A 23155-nucleotide genomic window follows, 5' to 3' on the forward strand; every position below is an offset into this window, starting at 1 on the left:
CCTCTCTGATTACTGCATGGATGCTATATTTCTGTCTTTTCACTTTTAAATAATCTTATTTTAACATTTATTTGAAACAATTTGTTTTAATAAGTGTTAAAATAAAATATTTTTCTTTTTTTCTATTTCTTTTTTTAATTTAATATAATTCTATTAAGGTTTTTTAATAAAATAAACCCTAATAGAATTATATTAAATTAAAAATGAAAAATATATCTTTACTTTTTTATATAACAATATATTTTATTAAGATTTTTAATAGTAAATCTTAACAAAAATATATTAAGTATAATAAATACGAAAAGTAAGAGAAATAAATAAAAGAGCTTAAGAAAGCTCTCAACCCTTTATTTTAGAGCTCCATTACATAGGCTTAATGACCTCGAATTTATTGACCACGGGGCAAGTAATAATATGAAGTGTTTTAAAATAAATCAAAAGCCCATTTTTAATTTGAAACTAGGGCATTCAGAGAAGAAAACTCTTGAACCCTAAAATCATTTCATCTTTTCTCTTTGTCTTCTCAAAGAAGACTTATGTGGCTGCCATGCACTCTACTATTGCTTTGAACTAGAGTAGAGACTAGGGTTTTTATGATGGCTTGAAGCTCGGACCTTTTTTGCATGATGAGAAGCATGGTATGCATGTTATATTTTCTCCTCTCTTTTCTTTTATCTCTTTTGAAAATGTAAAGTGAAGAGGGTTTTCTTTTTTATACATAATATTAGGGTTTGACTTGAAAATTCCTTTGTTTCATGCATATTTCCTTGTAAAAGATTTCATTGTAGAATTTATGCATGTAACTTAGGGTTTTAAAATTTTCTATTATTGCTACGTCTTTATGCACATATCTATAGCTTTACTTACTAGTCTTATGGGCTCTTGAAGCTTCAATTTCAAGGCTCTATTGTGTGCATGAGGATAGTCATGGTTGCATACTTGATGAACACTGTCAGACTACTCATAATTTTTCCATGGTTCTTTAGTTTAATATTGTCTCTTTTATTTTATTTTTATTTTTTTTATAGGTAAGTGCTATCATTATAGGGATAGTTCCCTATATTACTTTAAAAAGAAAATTACATCAAGTTTTCGAGCATCCAGCATAATAGCACTGTGTCAGCTAGATGCATCTTTCAAATGACCAAACATTCCATACAAAAGAGAACAAAAGTCCACAGACACCAGAGCCAAATTTTATATCTCCACTTTATGCTTGGTAGATAACCGTCGCATATTCACCAATACTAATGACATTGTTGGTGGACTGCTCAGGAAGCCACCACTCTGTAGCTTTAATTAAATTTCTGAATAGCATCATGTTCCCATTGAACACTATGCATCAGAACACTTCCCATGCATTCTCCCCAAACACCTTCAGACACTCACGCTCCTCCAGCCACACATCTTGCCATGCCATCTCCCACCTGATTTTGCTATCCACAGAATCATCACTATCCTTCACAGCATGCTCATCGTTTTCCTCAGGGGCATCCTCTAGTTCTGAGGGTAAGTACTCCTCGACCTAGAAATAAACCTTTAGTATGCTCACTTTGGTTCCCTCCTCAAGACTTGGGATGTCATTAGCCACATAGTCCATGATGAATGGTTTCACAAAGCCATCCAAAATCTCCACCGTACACTCCCCTGAATCTATGACATTGACCATGGGCATAAGAGCCACCTCCAGGATAGTAGCATCACACTAGTGCCTTTCAAAATTGAGACTGATGCCAATTAATCCCCGAATAGCATCATAAATGAAGTCTTTAGTGATAAATAAATTTCTAAGTTGTGTTCCCAGTGCATTGCTACATTTGACACAGCTAATATCTCCAAAATGAGCCATTTGCATCCACAACATAGACAAATCTGAGAGACCAATCTTCTAGTAAGTATTTATGGAGATAAGCATGAACCAGTTCCCAATTATCATCATTCCACAAAATCCACTAGATTCTAACTCTGCACTTGGGCAATCTCATAGTAAAGTCATGTCCCCAACTGCATCCAGTACTTCCCAATTGCATAGGCCAAGACATATCCATGTGATGAATCAATTTGTCGTCAATTTTAAAAATCATGATCAGAGCATATGCACTCTACCTCTTTTACCTAGATTTGTACTCATCTGCACATTTCAAAGTTGTATTTCACTACCACCTATAACCCAAACACAGGTGTGGATCCTATTAAGGCTGTTTTGTTATCCAATACCCTATCATGGGGAAGTACAAAAGTCCTTCACACATTGTCTTGTTATATCATTGGCGGTCGAGACATGATTGAAAGAGATGAGACCTCCTTTCCTTTTGATCCCAAGCTTTGCCAAAAAGTCTGCAACTTGATTTCCCTCACGATACACATGATTTATTTCATAGCTATTGATTGATTTGAGGTGTTTATTTATTAGTGGCAACCAATTTTTGTGTTTCTAGTTCTAGAATTTTGACTTAGTCACCCCATTTATTATAATCTGTGAGTTCCCTTCGATGATGACTTGTGTAATCTTTTGCTGAATATAGAGTCATAGTCTAGCCTCCAGAGCTCAAATCTCAGCTTCATTGTTTGTAGCAGATCCAATTCCTTCATATAGTCCACTGATAATTTTACCATGCTCATCTCGGATTATAACACCAATAACGGATTCCCCAGGGTTCCCTCTACTAGCTCCATCAAAATTGAGTTTTGTCCATTCTTTAGGAGGAGCCTTCCATTTGATAGATTTTCTATCGACTGGTTTCATAGGGGGGGCAAAATTATCTAATCTTATAAGAAACCAATGCTTTTCCATTTCGTAGTCCCAATTATTGTATTTTTTTGGACCACCCTTTAGTATCTTACCATTTATCACTTCCTCGATTGCACCTTTTATTTTGTCAATCAACATAATATTTGATAGTGATGTTTCTTTGAATATTATTCTATTCTTTTCCTTCCAGATGTGCCAAACAATCATTGATGGACTAACTATCCATAGGTCACTCCACCTTGACTTCTATCTGATTGGCCATGATAGCAGGAAGTCCAAGAACATTTCATTTTTAGTCGTGGACCAATTTATCTAGGTGAGGAACTAATTCCAACAAATTTCAGCCACTAGACACTTGAAGAGTAAATGGTTGGCTATCTCTTCGTCTACACAACACATCACACATCGATTGGGACCCGAGATGCCTATTGTTTTAAGTCTATCACCAGTAAGGATTCTACCGTGTAGTGCAATCAACAGGAATGCCCCTGCTTTTGGCAATATTCTATTACTGTAGCATAATTTGTGAGGCCATGCATCACAAGTACCCCTATGTCATTGTATTTTATATCCCAGTTTGACACTGTACTCCCCAGACTTTGAGGCACACCAAACTATGTTATCATCTTCACAAGAAGCTAGTAATTTCCTATCTTTTAAAACTTCCCAAAGTTTTGTGCATAGTACAGGATTACCAATATCTATTCTTTTCCATTTTCTTAGACTACTTGTTTCTTAATGATTTTCCATATAGTTGTATACATGTCGCCTAATACTATCCTCGACAAGATTAATCCACTCTTTATCATCAAAAGTTTCATAGAGAGAAGGGAACCCATTCCATGACTCTCTCTAGAACAATGTTGATCTACCATTCCCAATCTACCAAGAGATGTGCTTAGTGATAATATGTTTCCAATCCCATAGGAAGTTCCATGTGGCTGAGCCCCGGCCCAAGTTGGCCACTGTGATAATTTGGTTAAGGTCATCCGAGTCTAGGTATTTCTTTTGAAACAATCTAACCCAGAGTTTCTGGGGATCTTTGCACATTGTCCATGAGATTTTAGCTCCAAGGGTAGAGTTTTGAAGTTCCATTTTTCTTAATCCCACTCCCCCATCTTCCTTAATTAAGAAAAATGTGTCCCAGTTAATTAGTGGTATTTTCCTATTATCTTTGGCACCATCCCAAACAAATTTTTTGAGCAGATTGTTCAGATTTTTTCCTGCAGTGACCGGCATTTTGAAGCATGGCATACTATATATTGGGATGGCGGATAAAACAGATTTAATCATGGTGATTCTGCCCACCTGGGACAACCATCTATTATTCCAATTCTCTAACTTTACCTGGCATGCGTTTATAACTATATACACCTAAAAATGGTCTGAAGATAATTAATTAAATAAGCAATTATTTAATTAATCCCCCTTCCCAATTTAATTGAATTCACTAAGCAATTTGATTAAATTCCCCTTTTTCATCTACTTATTAATAAATCTAAGGATTTATTTAATAGGTTCATTTCAATAATCCCCTTTAATTAATTAATTCCCTCCATCAAATTCATCATCAAATTCATTTCTTCTAAATCCCATAATTAATTAAAACAAATCAATAATGAGTTGTTGAGATTAATTAGCCTTTTCCTATTATTTGAATTTTTAAATTCAAATTCTCCTACCTTATAACCACCTAACCTAACCCCTTCTAAACCTAACTCATTCCATCTAACCTTGGGTTTAATTAACCCCATCTTGGCTTGCACATCCTAACCACCATGTCCCCTTTCCTTAGACACTTGCTCTCTCATGAGTAAAGCTTTGTGACACTTGTCACTAAGTGTTCCCTTTAATCCAACCTATTCTAGAAGCCTCTTGACACTTGTCACCATAGCGATGACAAATGTTCTCTTTCATCCAACCTCTTTGCCAACCTCCTCCAATTTAACCATTGATATCTTCAGACTTAATCTTGACTGTTGATTCCTACCACCTCACTCCTGGCCTTGGAAATCCTATAAATAGACCCCATTTCGGAGTTCAAAGGATCCTGAATCCCATATCATTTTGCATTCAAGCATTGTTAATATAGCCATATGCAATCTTAGTTTATCATTTTAGCATTGTTATCATGATCAATTTATCTTAAATCTAGCTTATTTCTAGCTTAATTTGCTTATCATGTAGCTTAATCATTATCATTGCTAGCTTAAATGCATCATTTATCATTTAAATCCTCCATTTAAGTGTAGTCAAGTCATTGGAATTTGCATAACCAGATCTGAGAGAAAAATTCATACTCACATTTACTAGGAGGTGATAGATCGATTAGCTATGGTTTATCTTTCTTTGCCTTATTTGCTAACCATGCTTATAATGATCTATTGAGTGTTTTGTGTTGCAGGAATAGGTATACACTTCATAGACATGACATTTTGGCACCCACTATGGGGCATGATTCATCCCGCTATGGTCAAACTTACACATACCTGAAAGATAACACCCTACCTCCCGACTTATCGAAGAACCAAAAGAGAAACTTTATTCGCCAATCCTCCCATTTTACTCTTGTTGTGGATACCCTATTTAAACGAGGTCTAGATGGTACTCTTTTAAGATGTCTCAAACAAGAAGAATCTGAGAAGGCCTTACATGAAGTCCATAACGACATTTGTGGCACTCATTCAAGTGGTCTTACCCTTTTGAAAAAACTCATACGCTTGGGCTATTATTGGTTGACCATGGAATAAGATTCTTTTTAGATAGCTAGAACATGCAAACAATGTCAGATCCATGGGAATTTGATTCATGCACCAGCACAAGAACTTCATGCTTTGGTAACATCTTAGCCTTTCTGTCAATGGGGTCTTGATCTAGTGGGAAAGATAAATCCTTCTTCATCTAATGGTCACAAATTCATCCTTGTAGCTATAGAATAAATCACAAAATGGATTGAAGCACTACCTCTCATAAATATCATAGGAAAACAAATTGCTGCATTTATCTTGAACTATATCATCTGTTGCTATGGAATACCAATGACCATTATCACTGATAATGGGCGACCATTCAAGAATTAGGATGTACAAGAGCTATGTGAGAAATTCAAGATCCAACACAGATTTTCCACACCCTACTATCCACAGGGAAATGGGCAAGCAGAAGCATCAAACAAAATTATTCTGAAAATCCTTAAAAAGATAGTGAATGATGCTGAAAAAGATTGGCATATTCAATTAAACCCTACTCTATGGGCCTACCATACTAGTATCCGCACACCAATAGGTGCCACACCTTTATCTCTTGTTTATGGATCAGAAGAAATACTGCCAATAGAAGTAGAGATACCCTCTCTACAAATACCATTAAAAGGTCTCATCCCAGATGAAGAATAGCGAGTATCTAGACTGTAAGAGTTAGAAGTAATCCAAGAGCGAAAACAAAATGCCTTTGATCATCTAAATGTATATCAGCAAAGAATGTGTTGGAGCTATAATCACAGGGTCAAACCACAAATTTTTCAAGTAGGGGAACTAGTACTAAAAGAAAATCCACGCAACTAGGCAGATTGAGAAAAGAAAGGAAAGTTTGAACCAAATTGGTTAGGTCCATTTGTGATCACAATAGTATTTAGATCAAGAACATATCAGCTATCAACATAGGACAGAGATCAACTCAAGGAACCAATCAATAGCATGCATCTAAAGAATTTTTATGTCTGAAAAAGCAGAAAAAATAAAAATTAGTGAAAAAGTAGAAAAAATCAAAAACAGTGAAAAGGCAAAAAATCAAAAACAGTGAAAAAGCAGAAAATCAAAAACAGTGAAAAAGTAGAAAATCCAGAGAATAAATCAAATATGAGAAAAAGTTCAATAAAAATAGATGGTGAAAACTTGGCAAATAGGTGCTATCTGTCGGCTAGCTCCTCCATCTATTAGTCCATGCATCTTTCTGCTTGCATTCATTCATTTTCCATCAGCGTTGTTCATATGTATAATAAAGACTTTGTACATATGCAGGCATCACAACTGCTCTCTCACCATGATTTGGATCATTGGGTATATCATAATTATCAACCATCACACCATCGAAAGTCAGTCAAAACGCATGGATGATATCTTTTGGATAATGATTTTAATATGATTGTTCAACTTTTATTTGCTATAATTGATTTTCACTATCATGATTTCTAAGTGACTCTAGGATGTCTTTGACTAGAGGAACAAGGAAGAAACATAATATTTTTCTTGTCTGATGTCTTAAAATTAATCATTAATGTGTGCAAATTTGTCTCAAGACATGATCATCAGAGTATCATCGAAGACATTTCTGATTTGCATATTGAAATGATTAATACTACTTGTTTTACGCAAGCAACACTTGGGTCATCTCGGTTCAATTATACCTTGATGCTTGTGCTAACTTGCCATATCAAAATCTAGGAAAGAAGTGCTCAGGTCATCATGGTTTAATTATACCATCGATGTTTGCACTCACTTTCCACATTTAAAAAGTTCAATGATGACAAAAACGCAATAATCTAGTGACTAGTTCAATCGTAGTTTTGCATTTGCATTTGCATTTAGCTTGCATTTCATTCTTTCATGGGATCCCACATGCTCCTTTTATCCAAGGTTAAATCTATCACAGGAATCATCAAGGTATCATCTTAAGTGTATACACAATCAGACTGATGACTCATATCTCTCCAGATATTGTCGACCCAGTGAAAATCTTATATTATGCTACCTCTCAAAATGAACCAACATCAACATATCTAAATCATTTAGCAACCTGATATCAACAAACTCTTAGTTCTTTATCAAATCAACCTTATCAATTGTACCAATCGATCGCAACTGATCTATTTTATCATGTCTTATATAGGATGTATCTTTCCTGAAGCCAGACACTTCTGATCAAGTCTTATACAGGATATATCGTTCCTGAAACCAAATACTTATGATCATCTTTGTCTTATACAGGGGGTATCTTTCCTAAAACCAGACTAAATCTTGATCTTATCAAACTAATCGAACCTATCAAAATTTATCAAAATCTATCAATCATCATGATCAAAGAAGTTGCATTTTCATCAACCACAATTGCAAACATCAAATCATTTCTAATCAGGATATCAATTTCGCAAAAAATCAAAAAACTCCAACAAATCAATTATCTCAATTGATCTCCCGAGGGGGCATCATCATATCGGATTTTATCAACCAATAGCTGGGGCATCCTATCGAACCAATATCATCATCAAAATGAGATTATTCTTTGAATCAACGCCTCATCACACCTCGCTTCAAAGAGGGGCAAAATGTATACACCTAAAAATGGTCTGAAGATAATTAATTAAATAAGCAATTATTTAATTAATCCCCCTTCCCAATTTAATTGAATTCACTAAGCAATTTGATTAAATTCCCCTTTTTTCATCTACTTATTAATAAATCTAAGGATTTATTTAATAGGTTCATTTCAATAATCCCCTTTAATTAATTAATTCCCTCCATCAAATTCATCATCAAATTCATTTCTTCTAAATCCCATAATTAATTAAAACAAATCAATAATGAGTTGTTGAGATTAATTAGCCTTTTCCTATTATTTGAATTTTTAAATTCAAATTATCCTAACTTCTAACCACCTAACCTAACCCCTTCTAAACCTAACTCATTCCATCTAACCTTGGGTTTAATTAACCCCATCTTAGCTTGCACATCCTAACCACCATGTCCCCTTTCCTTAGACACTTGCTCTCTCATGAGAAAAGCTTTGTGACACTTGTCACTAAGTGTTCCCTTTAATCCAACCTCTTCTAGAATCCTCTTGACACTTGTCACCATAGAGATGACAAATGTTCCCTTTCATCCAACCTCTTTGCCAACCTCCTCCAATTTAACCATTGATATCTTTAGACTTAATCTTGACCATTGATTCCTGCCACCTCACCCCTGGCCTTGGATATCCTATAAATAGACCCCATTTTGGAGTTCAAAGGATCCTGAATCCCATCTCATTTTGCATGCAAGCATTGTTAATATAGGCATATGCAATCTTATTTTAGCATTTTAGCATTGTTATCATGATCAATTTTAGCTTAAATCTAGCTTATTTCTAGCTTAATTTTCTTATCATGTAGTTTAATCATTATCATTGCTTGCTTAAATGCATTATTTATCATTTAAATCCTCCATTTAAGTGAAGTCAAGTCACTGGAATTTGCATAACCAAATCTGAGAGAAAAATTCATACTCGCATTTACTAGGAGGCAATAGATCGATTAGTTATGGTTTATCTTTCTTTGCCTTATTTGCTAACCATGCTTATAATGATCTATTGAGTGTTTTGTGTTGCAGGAATAGGTATATACTTCACAGGCATGACAATAACATCATCCCAAATTTGGGATTGTCGACAACCTCTATCAATCTGAATCCCCAGATATTTGATCAGGAGCTCAGCAATTTTTATATTCAGATGTGGTGCAATTCTCATCTAAATCGTCTTAGAAGTATTAAAAAATAGTAGTTGGGACTTTTCTCTATTCATAACTTGTCTTGATGCCATTGTATATTCCTCTAGTGTATTTTTAATACCAATGGCTTCCCGTAAGGATGCTTCTCCAAATACAATTGTATCGTCTACAAATTGGGAGTGTGTATTGGCCTCAAATTGATCATGAACTTTGATTCCTCGCCAAATGCCTTCACTATGTCTTTTCCTAATTAATCTCCCCAAGACTTCAGCCATAAGAATGAAGAGTGAAGGGGATAATGGATCACCTTGTCACAGACCATTTGTGGCACCAAAAAACCCATTCAGATTGCCATTAACAAGAATGGAGAAGCTCGCAGTGCTAATGTAGAACTTTATACATTCAAGCCACTTAGTAGGGAACCCAAATCTGTCAAGGACTTGTATAAGAAAATTCCATATCACTTTATCATATGCTTTGGCAAAATCGAGTTTGATAACCATGCCTTTCAATTTATCTTTATGGAGTGAGTGTATGACTTCGGATACCAGAATGATGTTGTCTACAATTTCTTAGTCCATGATGTTTTGGTAGCAGTTTTTTCAATCTTTCAGCCATGGCCTTGGATATTATTTTGTAGATAGTGCTGCATAATGATATTGGGCAGAACTCAGACATGGATTCACAGACCTATTTTTTGGGAATAAGTGTGATAATAGTGTGGTCAATCTCTTTCACAAATTTATGCTTTTTATGGAATTCCTCAATCACATTCCAAATATCATTTCCCATGAAATCCCTGCATTTTTGAAAAAGATCTATCATTATGCCATCCGGTCCGGGTGCCTTTTGGGGATAATGATAGTGGGTAGAACTTAGACATGGATTCACAGACCTGTTTTTTGGGAAAAGGTGTGATAATAGTGTGGTTGATCTCTTTCACAAATTTATGCTTTTTTCGGAATTCCTCAATCACATTCCAAATATCCTTTCCCATGAAATCCCTGCATTTTTTCAAAAGATCTGTCATTATGCCATCCGGTTCAGGTGCCTTTTTGGGATGTAATGTAAATGTGGCATGTTTAATTTCCTCCAAAGAGTAGGGACCAAGTAACATATCACAATCAGAGCTAGAAATCAGAGGATTAATTACTTCCTCAATCATTGGTATTAAATCTGACTCATGCTCAGTGCCCCCTAATATATCCATGTAATACTTGAGAGCAATTAGCTCAATGTTATTGGCCTCAATTTTCAAAATCCCCTTCTCATCTTTGATTGAGAATATTTTGTTGTTGATCCTTCTAGCCTTGTAAGAAGCATGAAAGAATTTAGTATTGAGATCGCCCTCAGCAATCCATAGTTCCCTAGCCTTATCTTTCCAATACAGTTCCTCCCGCTTTAAAATTTCCATATACTGTGATTTAAGTTTTTTCTCCAATTCCAATTCAACATTGGTCATACCGAATTGCATTACCCGATTTCCAATTTCTTCTAGCTCATCCTCAATTCTACTTTTCTCCACAAATGCATTTTTGAATGACACTTTGTTCCAATCTTTAATTTTGTTCTTCAGGAACTGAATTCTTTTAACAAATTTAAAGCTAGGAGACCTAGAATAGATATTACCTTCATTCCACCATACTTTTAGATTGTCAAGGAACCTCTCATCCCACCACCACATGCTCAAGAATTTGAAGATATTCTTCTTGTTGCGATTGTCCTGGGCAATGGACAGGGATATTGGCAGATGATCCGACCCAATTTGGGGGACAATTTTAGTTTCCAATGAATAATTGCAACTAATCTAGCTCTCACCCACCAGAAATCGGTCAAGTCTTTCAGATATATTGGCAAATTTTAGCCTCTTATTAGTCCATGTGAATTTACCAATCTTAGGAATAATATCGACCAGCTTGCAATTCGATACAAAATCTCTAAAATCCTCCACTTTTGAAGGTTTTTGGAGACCTCCCACCTTCTCATCAATGCCCAAAAGGGCGTTGAAATCTCTAGCAGCAATGACCATTCCCATTTCTAACAACTTAATTTGATTAGTGATTTCAGTCCAAACTTTCAATTTTTCCTCAGTCTTTATAGGTCCATAAATATTAAATAGCGGGTAGGAAAGGTTTGATTGTTTACAAACAATGGTACAGGCCATCCAATGGTCAAATGAAGCAATAGGATGTACATCAATTTTGGAGGGATTCCACATAATTCCCAAACCCCCAGCTGTGCCTCTGGCATCTTGAAAAATGCCTTCCCATTTGAAGCAGTACTTGATGAACTCAACCGCCTTATCCTTACTAAGCTTTGTTTCTTGTAGAATGAATATTTTTGCTTCAAACTTGGCCAAGGTTCTCTTGACCAAGCATTTTTTGTCAGGGGTTGACATTCCATGAAATGATCCTCATCGTCCCCCAAGGGAGGCCTTTCCTCCCTTGGAGTGATTCAAGAATTTTAGCATACTTAAAATACCCTTCTCATTTGCCCTCTACTCCCTCACTATCTTATGGCTTTTCCTTCATCTTGTGCATTTCACACCCCCAAGGATAGAATTGGCTGATTGACTGATGCATCTGGGATCTACCAAATTCAATTCATCTCCATTATTGTTTGACTCCGATGATTTTGATTCAGGTTCCTTAAGTGCGACCTCTACAGGGGGGTTTCAATTGGGAATATTTGCATATCATTGTTCATATCCATTGGGTTATCTTGTGTTGGGGTCGCTATGATTGCATCTTGTTTAGATTCAAGATTGGCCAATTTAGGTCCTTCTAAGAGCAGAGTTTTTGATTCCATTTTTTTCTCTTTTTCTTTCCAAACTTGTTTCGATTTTCTGGGAGGGCGGCTAAAGGCCTTTCTCACAAATAATTTGCATTTGTTAGAATTGTGAAATAGGCTTCCACATCTCGAACAAGCCCTAATTTCATTTTCTACTTCAACCTATTGTTTCCATTCACCATTCGCAGAAAGTAATATCACCGAAGAGGGAATTGTCTTCACAGAAGCGATTTTGAGTCTGGCATAAGTATATAGGTCACCCTCTATTATATCTTCATCAATTTCCAGTAGAGTTCCAAGGGTTCTTCCAATATTAAATTGGTAAGTTGTACAATTGGATCCATACAGGTTTATTATATACAGCTAGTGATGTGGGATCAAAATTCAGAGACTAGGGGTGCATATACAACGGGTGATTGTTCAAAAACTAATTTTTGAGATACAAAACTTGATTTCATTCTTTTTCTTTGGGGAAAACTGCTACAAAGAAGCCTTTGGGAAGAAAATTAATCATTATGTGTTTCCCCCAATTTTCCTCAGTCCAAGTATGGATATCCTTCCTTGGCAATTTTGGTCCCACAATTTTTGCAATGATCGCATGACTTTCAAAGATTAGATTTTCATTATCAATGTCTTCGATTAGGTCAATTTCAATGCTGTCAGATGGATTCTCCTTTTCTATGTAAGGGCGATGGATTAAACTATCTCCACTATTTTCTGTGCCTCCTTCCGATTTTGATTGTTCTTTGCAAGGGGTTTCGGGATTATTCCATTCGACTTCCAATATTCGCCATTTGACAGGTCTTCATTTTCCTGTATCCGCATCATCTCCATACTTCCCTTCTTGAGCACTCTGCGGCTTCTCGTACCTCTATCTTTCACCCTTTTTGCTTTGTCTTTCGCTCTCCATTTAATAAATTTAATATTGTCTCTTATATGCATGTGACTATCGGTATTGATTGTTGAAATAAGAAAGGATTGCATTCACTTGAAGAGAAATGTATTTAGGATTTGAACTTTGAGAACCCTTATTCCATACCTTATCTGTTGGTATTTTGGTATGGTTTTGTCATTGATGTCAACACCTACTAAACTCTTATCAACTCTGGCACTTTGGAGAATCAGCAACATTCACCGGCAAGCAAGTAACTATTGCACAGTTACTGGTATATGGTTCACCGGCAAGATATAATGATCACCGGCACTTGGAATGATATGGAAGACAATTGGTAATGTCGAAGACATCGTGTGGACACTTTGTCCTGGAGTTTTGTTCATTAGTATATTCATAATTGCATATTTGTTGTTACCGCCAAATAGGTCTAGGGTTACACCGGCAAGTTTATCTTTTCCAGATCAGCATGGCACACTATGGAGATGATTAATTATTGTTGTAAATGCATTAAGCCGACATGTTCAATCGGTTATTGCATCGGATATTATATTGTTTGTAAAATGTTTTTATTGTAATATCTTGTAGAGCCGGCCTACTAAAATTGGTCTTAGGTTATGGTTTAAATGTAAGATCTTATTTGCAAGATCAAATGCGGAATGCGAAGGTCTTGTGAAGGTATATGTGAGATTAAGTAGAGATACACACGCAGACATCATTTGAAGGTGAAGCTAGGTTTTTGTGAAAGCATATCAGCATTACACCAGTACTGAATCTAGCATATGAAGATGCTATTTTGAGCAGTACATTCTTATTGGATTTAACCATCCAATTGTAGTCAGTGTGACTCCCATTTTGTGATTGAGCAGTGAGCTCTAGGTGCTTGGCCTTTCTGCATGTGCAGGCCCCATTTATGTACACTTACTATCTGCAGTAGTATCATCTGATTGTGGGTAAGGTTTCCCACTGTGGTTTTTACCCTTATAGGGTTTCTGTAGGTCCCAGAGACAACTGGGAGGGGGGGGTGAATCAGTTGTGAAATAAATTCAAACCAAAAACTTATTAACCAACTTAATGCTTAATACCGGTAAGATAGTTAATTGTCGGTAAGTAGTGTTAATAGAAAATTGCTATACTAGTAAGAATTAATGCATGAAACATAAGCACAAAGTTATCCACAACACATGACACCAATATTTGTACGTGGAAACCCTGTAAGGGGAAAAACCACTGTGGGAAACCTTACCCACAATCAGATGATACTACTGTAGATAGTAAGTGTACAAAGAGGGGTCTGCACATGCAGAAAGGCCAACAGCCTAGAGCTCACTGCTCAATCACAAATGGGAGTCACACTGACTACAGTTGGATGGTTAAATCCAATAAGAATGTACTATACAAAATAACATCTTCATATGCTGGATTCAGTACCGGTGTAATGTTGATATGCTTCTGCAAAAACCTAACTTCACCTTTGAATGTTGTCTTCATGTATACCTCTTCTTGATCTTGTATATACCTTCACATAATTCTTTTTCACATTCCACACTTGATCTTACAAATAAGATCTTACATTTATACCATACCCTACAACCAATTTTAGTAGGTCGGCTCTACAAGATATTACAATAAAAACATTTTACAAATAATACAATATTTGATGCAATAACCGATTGAACATGTCGGCTTAATGCATTTACAACAATAATAAATCATCTCCATAGCGTGCCATGCTGATCTCGAAAAGATAAGCCTGCCAATGAAACCCTAGATAACCTGGACTTATTTGCCGGTAAAAGAAAATATGCAAATAAGAGTATACCAATGATTATTACTTCAACATAAAGTGTCCACATGATGTCTTCGATATTACCAAGTGTCTCCCATGTCATTGCAGGTACCAGTGAACATTATATCCTGCTAGTGAACCATATACCAGTAATTGTTGCATAGTTTACTGTTTGCCGGTGAATGTTGCTGGATCTCCAAAGTAGGTGTATTTAGTAGGTGTTGACATCAATGACAAAACCATACCAAAATACCAACAATCTCTCCCTTTGGCATTGATGGCAACACAAGATGGAAAAACCATCGAAGTGCCAAAACGAAAATGCCAAGTACAAAAACCAACAATCTCCATTTCTCCCCCTGGGAGTAACATGTGTTCATCCAAAGATTTATTTTCAATACCAATCTCTCCCCAAAAAGATAATGCATTTTTCATACATCTCTCCCTAATGTTTTTCCATATATCTCTCCCCCTTTGACATCAAATGCCAAAGTCACAAAAAGTCAAGTTCATACAAAATACCAACCAATTCAATATACCAACTACTCCCCCTGAGAAGTAGCTTCCTCATCAAATACCAGAATAAAAGATTTGTCCATTTAATTTTGTCGGTTGATGACAATCATCAACTGTCTAAGTCTCTACCGGTGGAGGTAACACTCCGAGCTGATCTCTGAGATACTCAAAAGTTTCCTTAGGCAAAGGTTTTGTGAAAATATATGCAAGCTGTTCTTTAGTATTCACATAAACCAGTTTTATCTCCTTTTCTTCAACTTTTTCCCTTAGAAAATTCAGTTTGATAGAAACATGTTTTGTTTTAGAATGTAATACTGGATTCTTAGATATATCAATTGTTGTAGTGTTATCACAATATATAGTAATAGGTTCCTTGCATTTTACCTTTATGTCTTTCAACATTTGCTTTAGCCAAAGTACCTGTGTATAGTTTGTTGCTGCTGCAACATATTCTGATTCTACTGTTGATAAAGATGTACAACTCTATTTCTTACTTAACCAAGAAACTAATCTCTTTCCAAGAAAGAATACTCCTCCAGTGGTTCTTTTTCTATCATCCACATCTCCTGCCCAATTTGCATCTGTGTATGCATATAAATCAAAATTTTCATCTTTAGGATACCATAATCCAAGATTTGTTGTGCCTTGTAAGTACCAAAAAATCCTTTTTACTGTTGATTCATGATTTTCCTTAGGATTACTTTGAAATCTAGAAACTATACATACTGCATTCATAATATCAGGTCTAGTTTGTGTCAAATATAGTAAACCTCCTATCATAGATTTGTATCTAGTTGGATTAACAAGTGTAGATTCATCCCTTTGAGATAATTTGTCATTTGTAGTCATAGGTGTGCTTACCGGTTTAGAGTTTTCCATCCCAAATTTCTTAAGTAGTTCTTTCAAGTACTTAGATTGACTCAAAAATATGCCTTTATCAGTCTGTAAAATCTGCAATCCTAAAAAGAATTTTATTTCTCCTATCATAGACATTTCAAATTCATGCTGCATTTAAAGAGAAAATTCTTTGCATAATTCATCTTCTCCTCCAAAGATTATATCATCAACAAATACTTCAATAATCAAGATGTCATCATTACTTACTTTGTAATATAAATTGCTATCTGCATTTCCTTTAGTAAAACCAATCTTTAAAAGATACTTATCCAATCTTGCATACCAAGCTCTTGGAACTTGTTTTAATCCTTACAGAGCTTTTCTTAATCTGCAAACCATATCATTGTCATCTGTCAAGGAAAATCCATCAGGTTGTTCAATATAGACTTCCTCTTCAAGATCTCCATTCAAAAATGCACATTTGATATCCATTTGATAAACTTTGTAATCCTTGTGAGCTGCAAAGGCCAAGAATAATCTAACTACCTCAATTTTGGCTACCGATGTAAAGGTTTCATTGTAAACAACTCCTTCTTTCTGAGAATATCCCTTACACACTAGTCTTGCTTTATTTCTGACAACCTTACCATCTTCATTAAGTTTGTTTCTAAATACCCATTTGGTTCCAATTACATTTTTATTTTTAGGTCGGGGAACTATTGTCCAAGTATTATTTTTCTCAATTTGTCCTAATTCTTCTTCCATAGCTTTAATCCAAAATTTATCTTCACATGCCTCATTTACAGATAATGGTTCAATTTGAGAAATAAGACATACCTCTTCATTTGCCAATCTTCCTCTTGTCATGACTCCTTTAAATTTGCTTCCAATTATCTGATCTTCAGAATGATTCAATCTTACATACCGGGGTGTCTTAGTCTGTTGTTGTTCATTTACTATGGAATCCTCTGATGATACCAGAGTAACTAGATCATCATTCTGTACTGGTGGATTTATTGTCGATTCATTTGTCATAATTTTTGTTACTAGTTCAGAGTCTATATACCTTGAAGTTCCTCTGAATTGTTCATCAATCTTTACATTTGTACTCTCAACAATTTTCTATAATCTTTTATTAAAAAATCTATATGCTTTACTCTTAGATGAATAACCAAGAAATATTCCTTCATCACTTCTAGGATCAAACTTGCCAATATACTCATCTCTTCTAATATAACATTTACTTCCAAAAATTTTGAAATACTTAACAGTAGGAGTATTACCAAACCATAGTTCATGAGGGGTCTTATCGATTTCACCTTTGATGTGAACTTTGTTGAATGTATACACAGAAGTGCTTACTGCCTCTCTCCAGTACACATGTGGTAGATTTGCTTCTGATAACATACTTCTTGCTACATCCAAAATAGTTATGTTTTTCCTTTCAACAACTCCATTCTGTTGTGGTGTCCGAGGTGCTGATAATTGTCTTTTGATTCCATTAACTTCACAGAATGTATTAAAATCTCTAGATGTGAATTCTCCTCCTTGATCTGATTTGAAACATTTAATTTTCTTATCGGTTTCATTTTCAACCATTGCTTTGAATAGTTTGAACTTCCCAAGTGCTTCTGATTTTTCTCTAAGAAAAGTAACCTAACACATTCTTGAATAATCATCAATAATTAGAATGAAATATATATCACCTTGTAAGCTTTTAGTTCTAGCTGGACCACATAAATCAATCTGAATTAAATCAAGGGCATTATTGGATTTTTCTGGAATACTTTTGAAACTAGCTCTAACTTGTTTTCCAAATTGACATTCCTTGCAAATTGTATTCTGAGGTTTCACAATTTTAGGTAGATCCCTAACTGCCTTAGAAGTACTGATTTTTACCATGCAATCAAAATTTACATGACATAGTCTTTTATGCCATAGCCAACTTTCGTCTATATGTGCAATTAAGCATGTCTTTTCACTGTTATTCAAATGAAATATATTACCTCTAGTCTGATTACCGGTTGCAATTTCCAAACCAGTTCTATTCATGATTTTGCATTTTCCATTTTTAAATTGTAACTAAAAACCTTTCTCAACTAATTGACCAACACTTAAAAGATTATGTTTTAATTCTTCAACATAGTAGACATTGTCAGTGTTATGTTTACCATCAAGAGATATTGAACCCTTACCTTTGATTGAACAGGATTTGTCATCTCTGAATCTTACTAAACCTCCATTCTATTCTTGAAAGTTCAAGAATTTACCTTTGTCTCCAGTCATGTGATGGAGCATCCTGAGTCAATAATCCAGTCATCCTTTGATTCAACTTTAGCTGCTAGGGCTTGTTCTACCATTTGAGAAATAGGTACCGGTTGATCTTCTGTTATAGAAACAAAGACCCATCCGTTGTCTGTTGGATCCTCATCAAAATCATCAGTCACACCTTCATCAGCAATGTAACAAGATTTATCTTTTTTTTTCTTAAATGTATATCTCTGATATTCAGGATTAGGTTTGTATGTCCTTCTAGCTTCTTCTCTTAGTCTAGCATGTCTATCAGGGCATCTTGAAGCCATATGACCAATCTTATTGCAGTTAAAACATTTAAAGGGTGCTTTACCTTAATACTTACTTCCAATTGGACCTTGTGGCATTTTTCTTGCAAATAGTGCTTCAAGTTCTTCAAGCTCTTCATTTTCCTTCCTGGTTTCTTCAAGTTCTCTTGCATAAAAGGCTCTCCAATCTGATTTGTTAAAGGATGGAGAAGATGATGTTGATGCTTTGAAGGCCAAATCAGTTTTTATAGTAGTAACAGGACCGAATTACTCAATTTCAAAAGCTGAAAGTTTTTGAATCAATGTATCCCTAGTTACTGATGTATTAGGCATTGTTCTCAACTCATTTATAGAAGTAACCTTCATTTTATATGCCAGTGGAAAACCTCTTAAGATTTTTGAAACAATCTCATCTTCACTCAAGGTTCCTCCACAACATTTGATACCCAAAACAATTTCATTTACTCTTTCCATAAAAGCAGAAATCCTTTCATCTTCTTCCATTTTCAGATGTTCATACCTGACTCAGAAGCTTTCAAGTTTTGCAATTTTGACTATGGAATCTCCTTCATTCAGTGTTTCCAAATGATCCCAAATAGCATTTGTAGTGGATCTATCTGATAATCCCATGATTTGTTGATCTGATAATGCGCTCAAGAGTGCTTCTCTAGCTTTGCAATCATTTTCTTCATCTTTTGCTAAAGTAGTAGGAGCAGTCTGACCAACTACAGTAGCAGTATAACCATTCTTAGTAACTTCCCAGATGTCTTTACCAATGCAATTCAGATGTGTCTCCATTCTGATTTTCCATATCCCATAGTTGGTTCCATCAAGTTTATGACTGTCCTTTCTGAAATAATTAGTAGACATTGGATCTCCTCAAGTCGTTAAACTTCTGCAAAAGGAGGACTATGCTTTGGTACCAATTGTAGGTCCCAGAGACAACTAAGAGGGGGGGTGAATCAGTTGTCAAATAAATTCAAACCAAAAACTTATTAACCAACTTAATGCTTAATACCAGTAAGACAATTAATTATGCCGGTAAACAATGTTAACAGAAAATTGCTATACCGGAAAGAATTAATGCATGAAACATAAGCACAAAGTTATCCACAACACATGACACCAATATTTGTACGTGGAAACCCTCTAAGGGGAAAAACCACGGTGGGAAACCTTACCCACAATCAGATGATACTACTGTAGATAGTAAGTGTACAAAGAGGGGTCTGCACATGCAGAAAGGCCAACAGCCTAGAGCTCACTGCTCAATCACAAATGGGAGTCACACTGACTACAATTGGATGGTTAAATCCAATAAGAATGTACTATACAAAATAGCATCTTCATATGCTGGATTCAGTACCAGTGTAATGCTGATATGCTTCTGCAAAAACCTAACTTCACCTTCAAATGATGTCTTCGTGTATACCTCTTCTTGATCTCGCATATACCTTCACACAATTCTTTTTCGCATTCCACACTTGATCTTACAAATAAGATCTTACATTTATACCATACCCTAAGACCAATTTTAATAGGTCGGCTCTACAAGATATTACAATAAAAACATTTTACAAATAATACAATATCCGATGCAATAACTGATTGAACATGTCAACTTAATGCATTTACAACAATAATAAATCATCTCCATAGCATGCCATGCTGATCTGGAAAAGATAAGCCTGCCAGTGAAACCCTAGATAACCTGGACTTATTTGTCGGTAAAAGAAAATATGCAAATAAGAGTATACCAATGATTATTACTTCAACATAAAGTGTCCACATGATGTCTTCGATATTACCAAGTGTCTTCCATGTCATTGTAGGTAGCGGTGAACATCATATCCTGCTGGTGAACCATATACCAGTAACTGTTGCACAGTTTACTGTTTGCCGGTGAATGTTGCTGGATCTCCAAAGTAGGTGTATTTAGTAGGTGTTGACATCAATGACAAAACCATACCAAAATACCAACAGTTTCCACATACAAACATCGGTGTTATGTGTTGTGGATGACTTTGTGTTTATGTTTCATGCACTAATCTTTATTTTATATGCCAGTGGCAATCCTCTTAGAAATTTTGAAACAATTTCATCCTCACTTAAGGTTCCTCTACAACATTTAATACCCAAAACAATCTCATTTACTCTTTCCATAAAAGCAAAAATCCTTTCATCTTCTTCCATTTTCAGATGTTCATACCTGACTCAGAAGCGTTCAAGTTTTGCAATTTTAACTGTGGAATCTCCTTCATTCAATGTTTCCAAATGATCCCAGATAGATTTAGCAGTAGACCTATCTGATAGTCCCATGATTTGTTGATCTGATAATGCGCTCAAAAGTGCTTCTCTTGCTTTGCAATCATTTTCCTCATCTTTTGTCAAGTTAGCTGGACTGGGCTGACCTTGTACAGACGTAGTATAACCATTCTTTGTAACATCCCAAATGTCCTTTCCAATGCAATTTAGATGTGTCTCCATTCTGATCTTCCATATTCCATAGTTGGTTCCATCAAGTTTAGGACTGTCCTTCCTGAAATAGTTAGTAGACATTGGATCTCCTCAAGCTGTTAAACTTCTGCAAAAGAGGACTATGCTCTGATACCAATTGTTAGGTCCCAGAGACAACTGAGAGGGGGGGGGGGTGAATCAGTTGTCTATGGGACCTAACATTATCTTTATCTACTCGGACTACGTTCACTGTATTATGACAATAAAAATGATCATTGTATTTAATATCTTTTTATTGCACTATTCTTGTCTCTCTTTTTATGTCCTTTGACTGGAATGCTCATTTAGGGTATAGAGCAGCAACAAGGGAAGAATCTTACTGCAATTTCACTGTGTATGGACAAAACAAATCTACCAGGCTATGAATGATTAAGGGCACTATTCCCTCTTTTTTTTTGTATTTTATGACATTGCTCCTTCTATCTTTGTCATCATCCTTATGACTAAAACTCTGAAACCCTCTCTCGCTAATCAACCTTTGTTATTTAGATTGCATTTAGATCTATGACTATTCTTCACTGTACTTAACAGTGATTCCTCCTCTTTACCTGAAAATAAAAACTTACTCTTCTTATTTATTACTAAGAAAAACTATTCATAGCATATTTTTCTATTGCTTTGATCATTGTATTTGCCATGAAGATTTCTATAACGCTTAAGGCACTATTGTGTCATGGAATATACACAAATCTTGACATTGTATCTTTAGTAATACCCCTGTATTTTGTGAGATAAGACCATCATGCCCTTTTTATTCATGATTCAATACATGGTTCTTGAAGTAATGATGCATCCACTTTTCTTACATGATTCTATATCCTATAGCCCTGCCATTGTGTTGTGTTTTAAATCTAAATTGTATTATCCTCATGGTTTTGTCCTAATAGCATACATAGCTACTCTATTACAAATAGCCTGTTTTCTCTTTATCATGATGCCTTGCTTGAAGGCATCTCTAGCTTGAGATGATTGTCTCGCATTTGATGATCTCTATAATAGTGTGATTGTTACACCTTCATTTTCTACTTATTGTAATCATTCATACCCTAATCGCATGGTTATCTTTGAGGCTCATTGTGACTGTAACTTTGATGACTATTAAGAAGACACTACTCAATACCTTTATGATGTATGTTGCTCTTGTATTTGACCTCTTGGTTGTGACAGAATATTCACTGAGTTTATATATATTATTGCTCATGGAACTATCTTGAAAACCATGGTAAAGATTTTGCACTATTATTTCTCATAGTCAAATCTCTTATGTCTTCAAGCTTTATCATTCAATGCCCTGTGCATTAAATTTTCTCTACTAGAAATTCATGATTGATCCTGCTATTTGGCAATTATATCCAAAACCCTCAATGTATCCTGACATTTATCAATTAGCTTCACTGTATAGTTTTTCTTTGATTGAAGAGTTGTATTTGCACCTACTAGTACACCCACTTGTTGGAATCAAGGAATACTGAGGGGGGGTGAATCAATGTTCTACCATTAAATTTTTTACTTAACCTTAATCCATCAAAAGCATAAGCATGAAATTGAAATGCAAAAACTCAGAACAATCAACCACAAAATCATAACACCAAGATTTTTACATGGAAACCCAAATGGCAAAAACCACGGTGGGATTTGAACCCACAATATTATTCCACTATGGCCAGTAGAAAAATAATATCACATGAAGGGGAATGCACTAGAATTCAGGCATACTGCCTAGAGCTTACAACTTAATTACAATAAGCGATACAACCCTGAAAGGCTCACTACCTTATAGATCATCTACAATGATGAATTACAATGAAAGAACTCCAAAATAGCATCTAACAATGCCTGGATGAGTTCCATTTAAGTGCAAAACTTTGACTGTACCACCTTTGTTACTCTACTTTGTTTTCTATCTCAGTTAACTACCAGATCAAGAATGTGCACGTGAAAATGCACCAATAGGGATTCTCGATCACTACTCACTCATACTACCTCATACAATACATCAAAAAAATCTTCTGCACTG

The 23155-nt window shown here is 35.3% G+C and overlaps 1 protein-coding gene across 1 annotated transcript; it reads right to left on the reverse strand.

Moving 5' to 3' along the window:
- Positions 1-1342: 1342 nt before the first annotated feature.
- Positions 1343-11271, reverse strand: LOC131064437 (uncharacterized). The gene is made up of 3 exons (XM_057998579.2): positions 11059-11271; positions 10132-10815; positions 1343-1525 (listed from the first exon to the last, which is right to left on the reverse strand). Exons 1-3 carry the CDS (start codon positions 11269-11271, stop codon positions 1343-1345), a joined length of 1080 nt encoding a protein of 359 aa, XP_057854562.2.
- Between the last annotated feature and the right edge of the window lie 11884 nt (positions 11272-23155).

Source organism: Cryptomeria japonica, chromosome 2 (genome assembly GCF_030272615.1).
Source record: "Cryptomeria japonica chromosome 2, Sugi_1.0, whole genome shotgun sequence".
Taxonomy (NCBI): domain Eukaryota; kingdom Viridiplantae; phylum Streptophyta; class Pinopsida; order Cupressales; family Cupressaceae; genus Cryptomeria; species Cryptomeria japonica.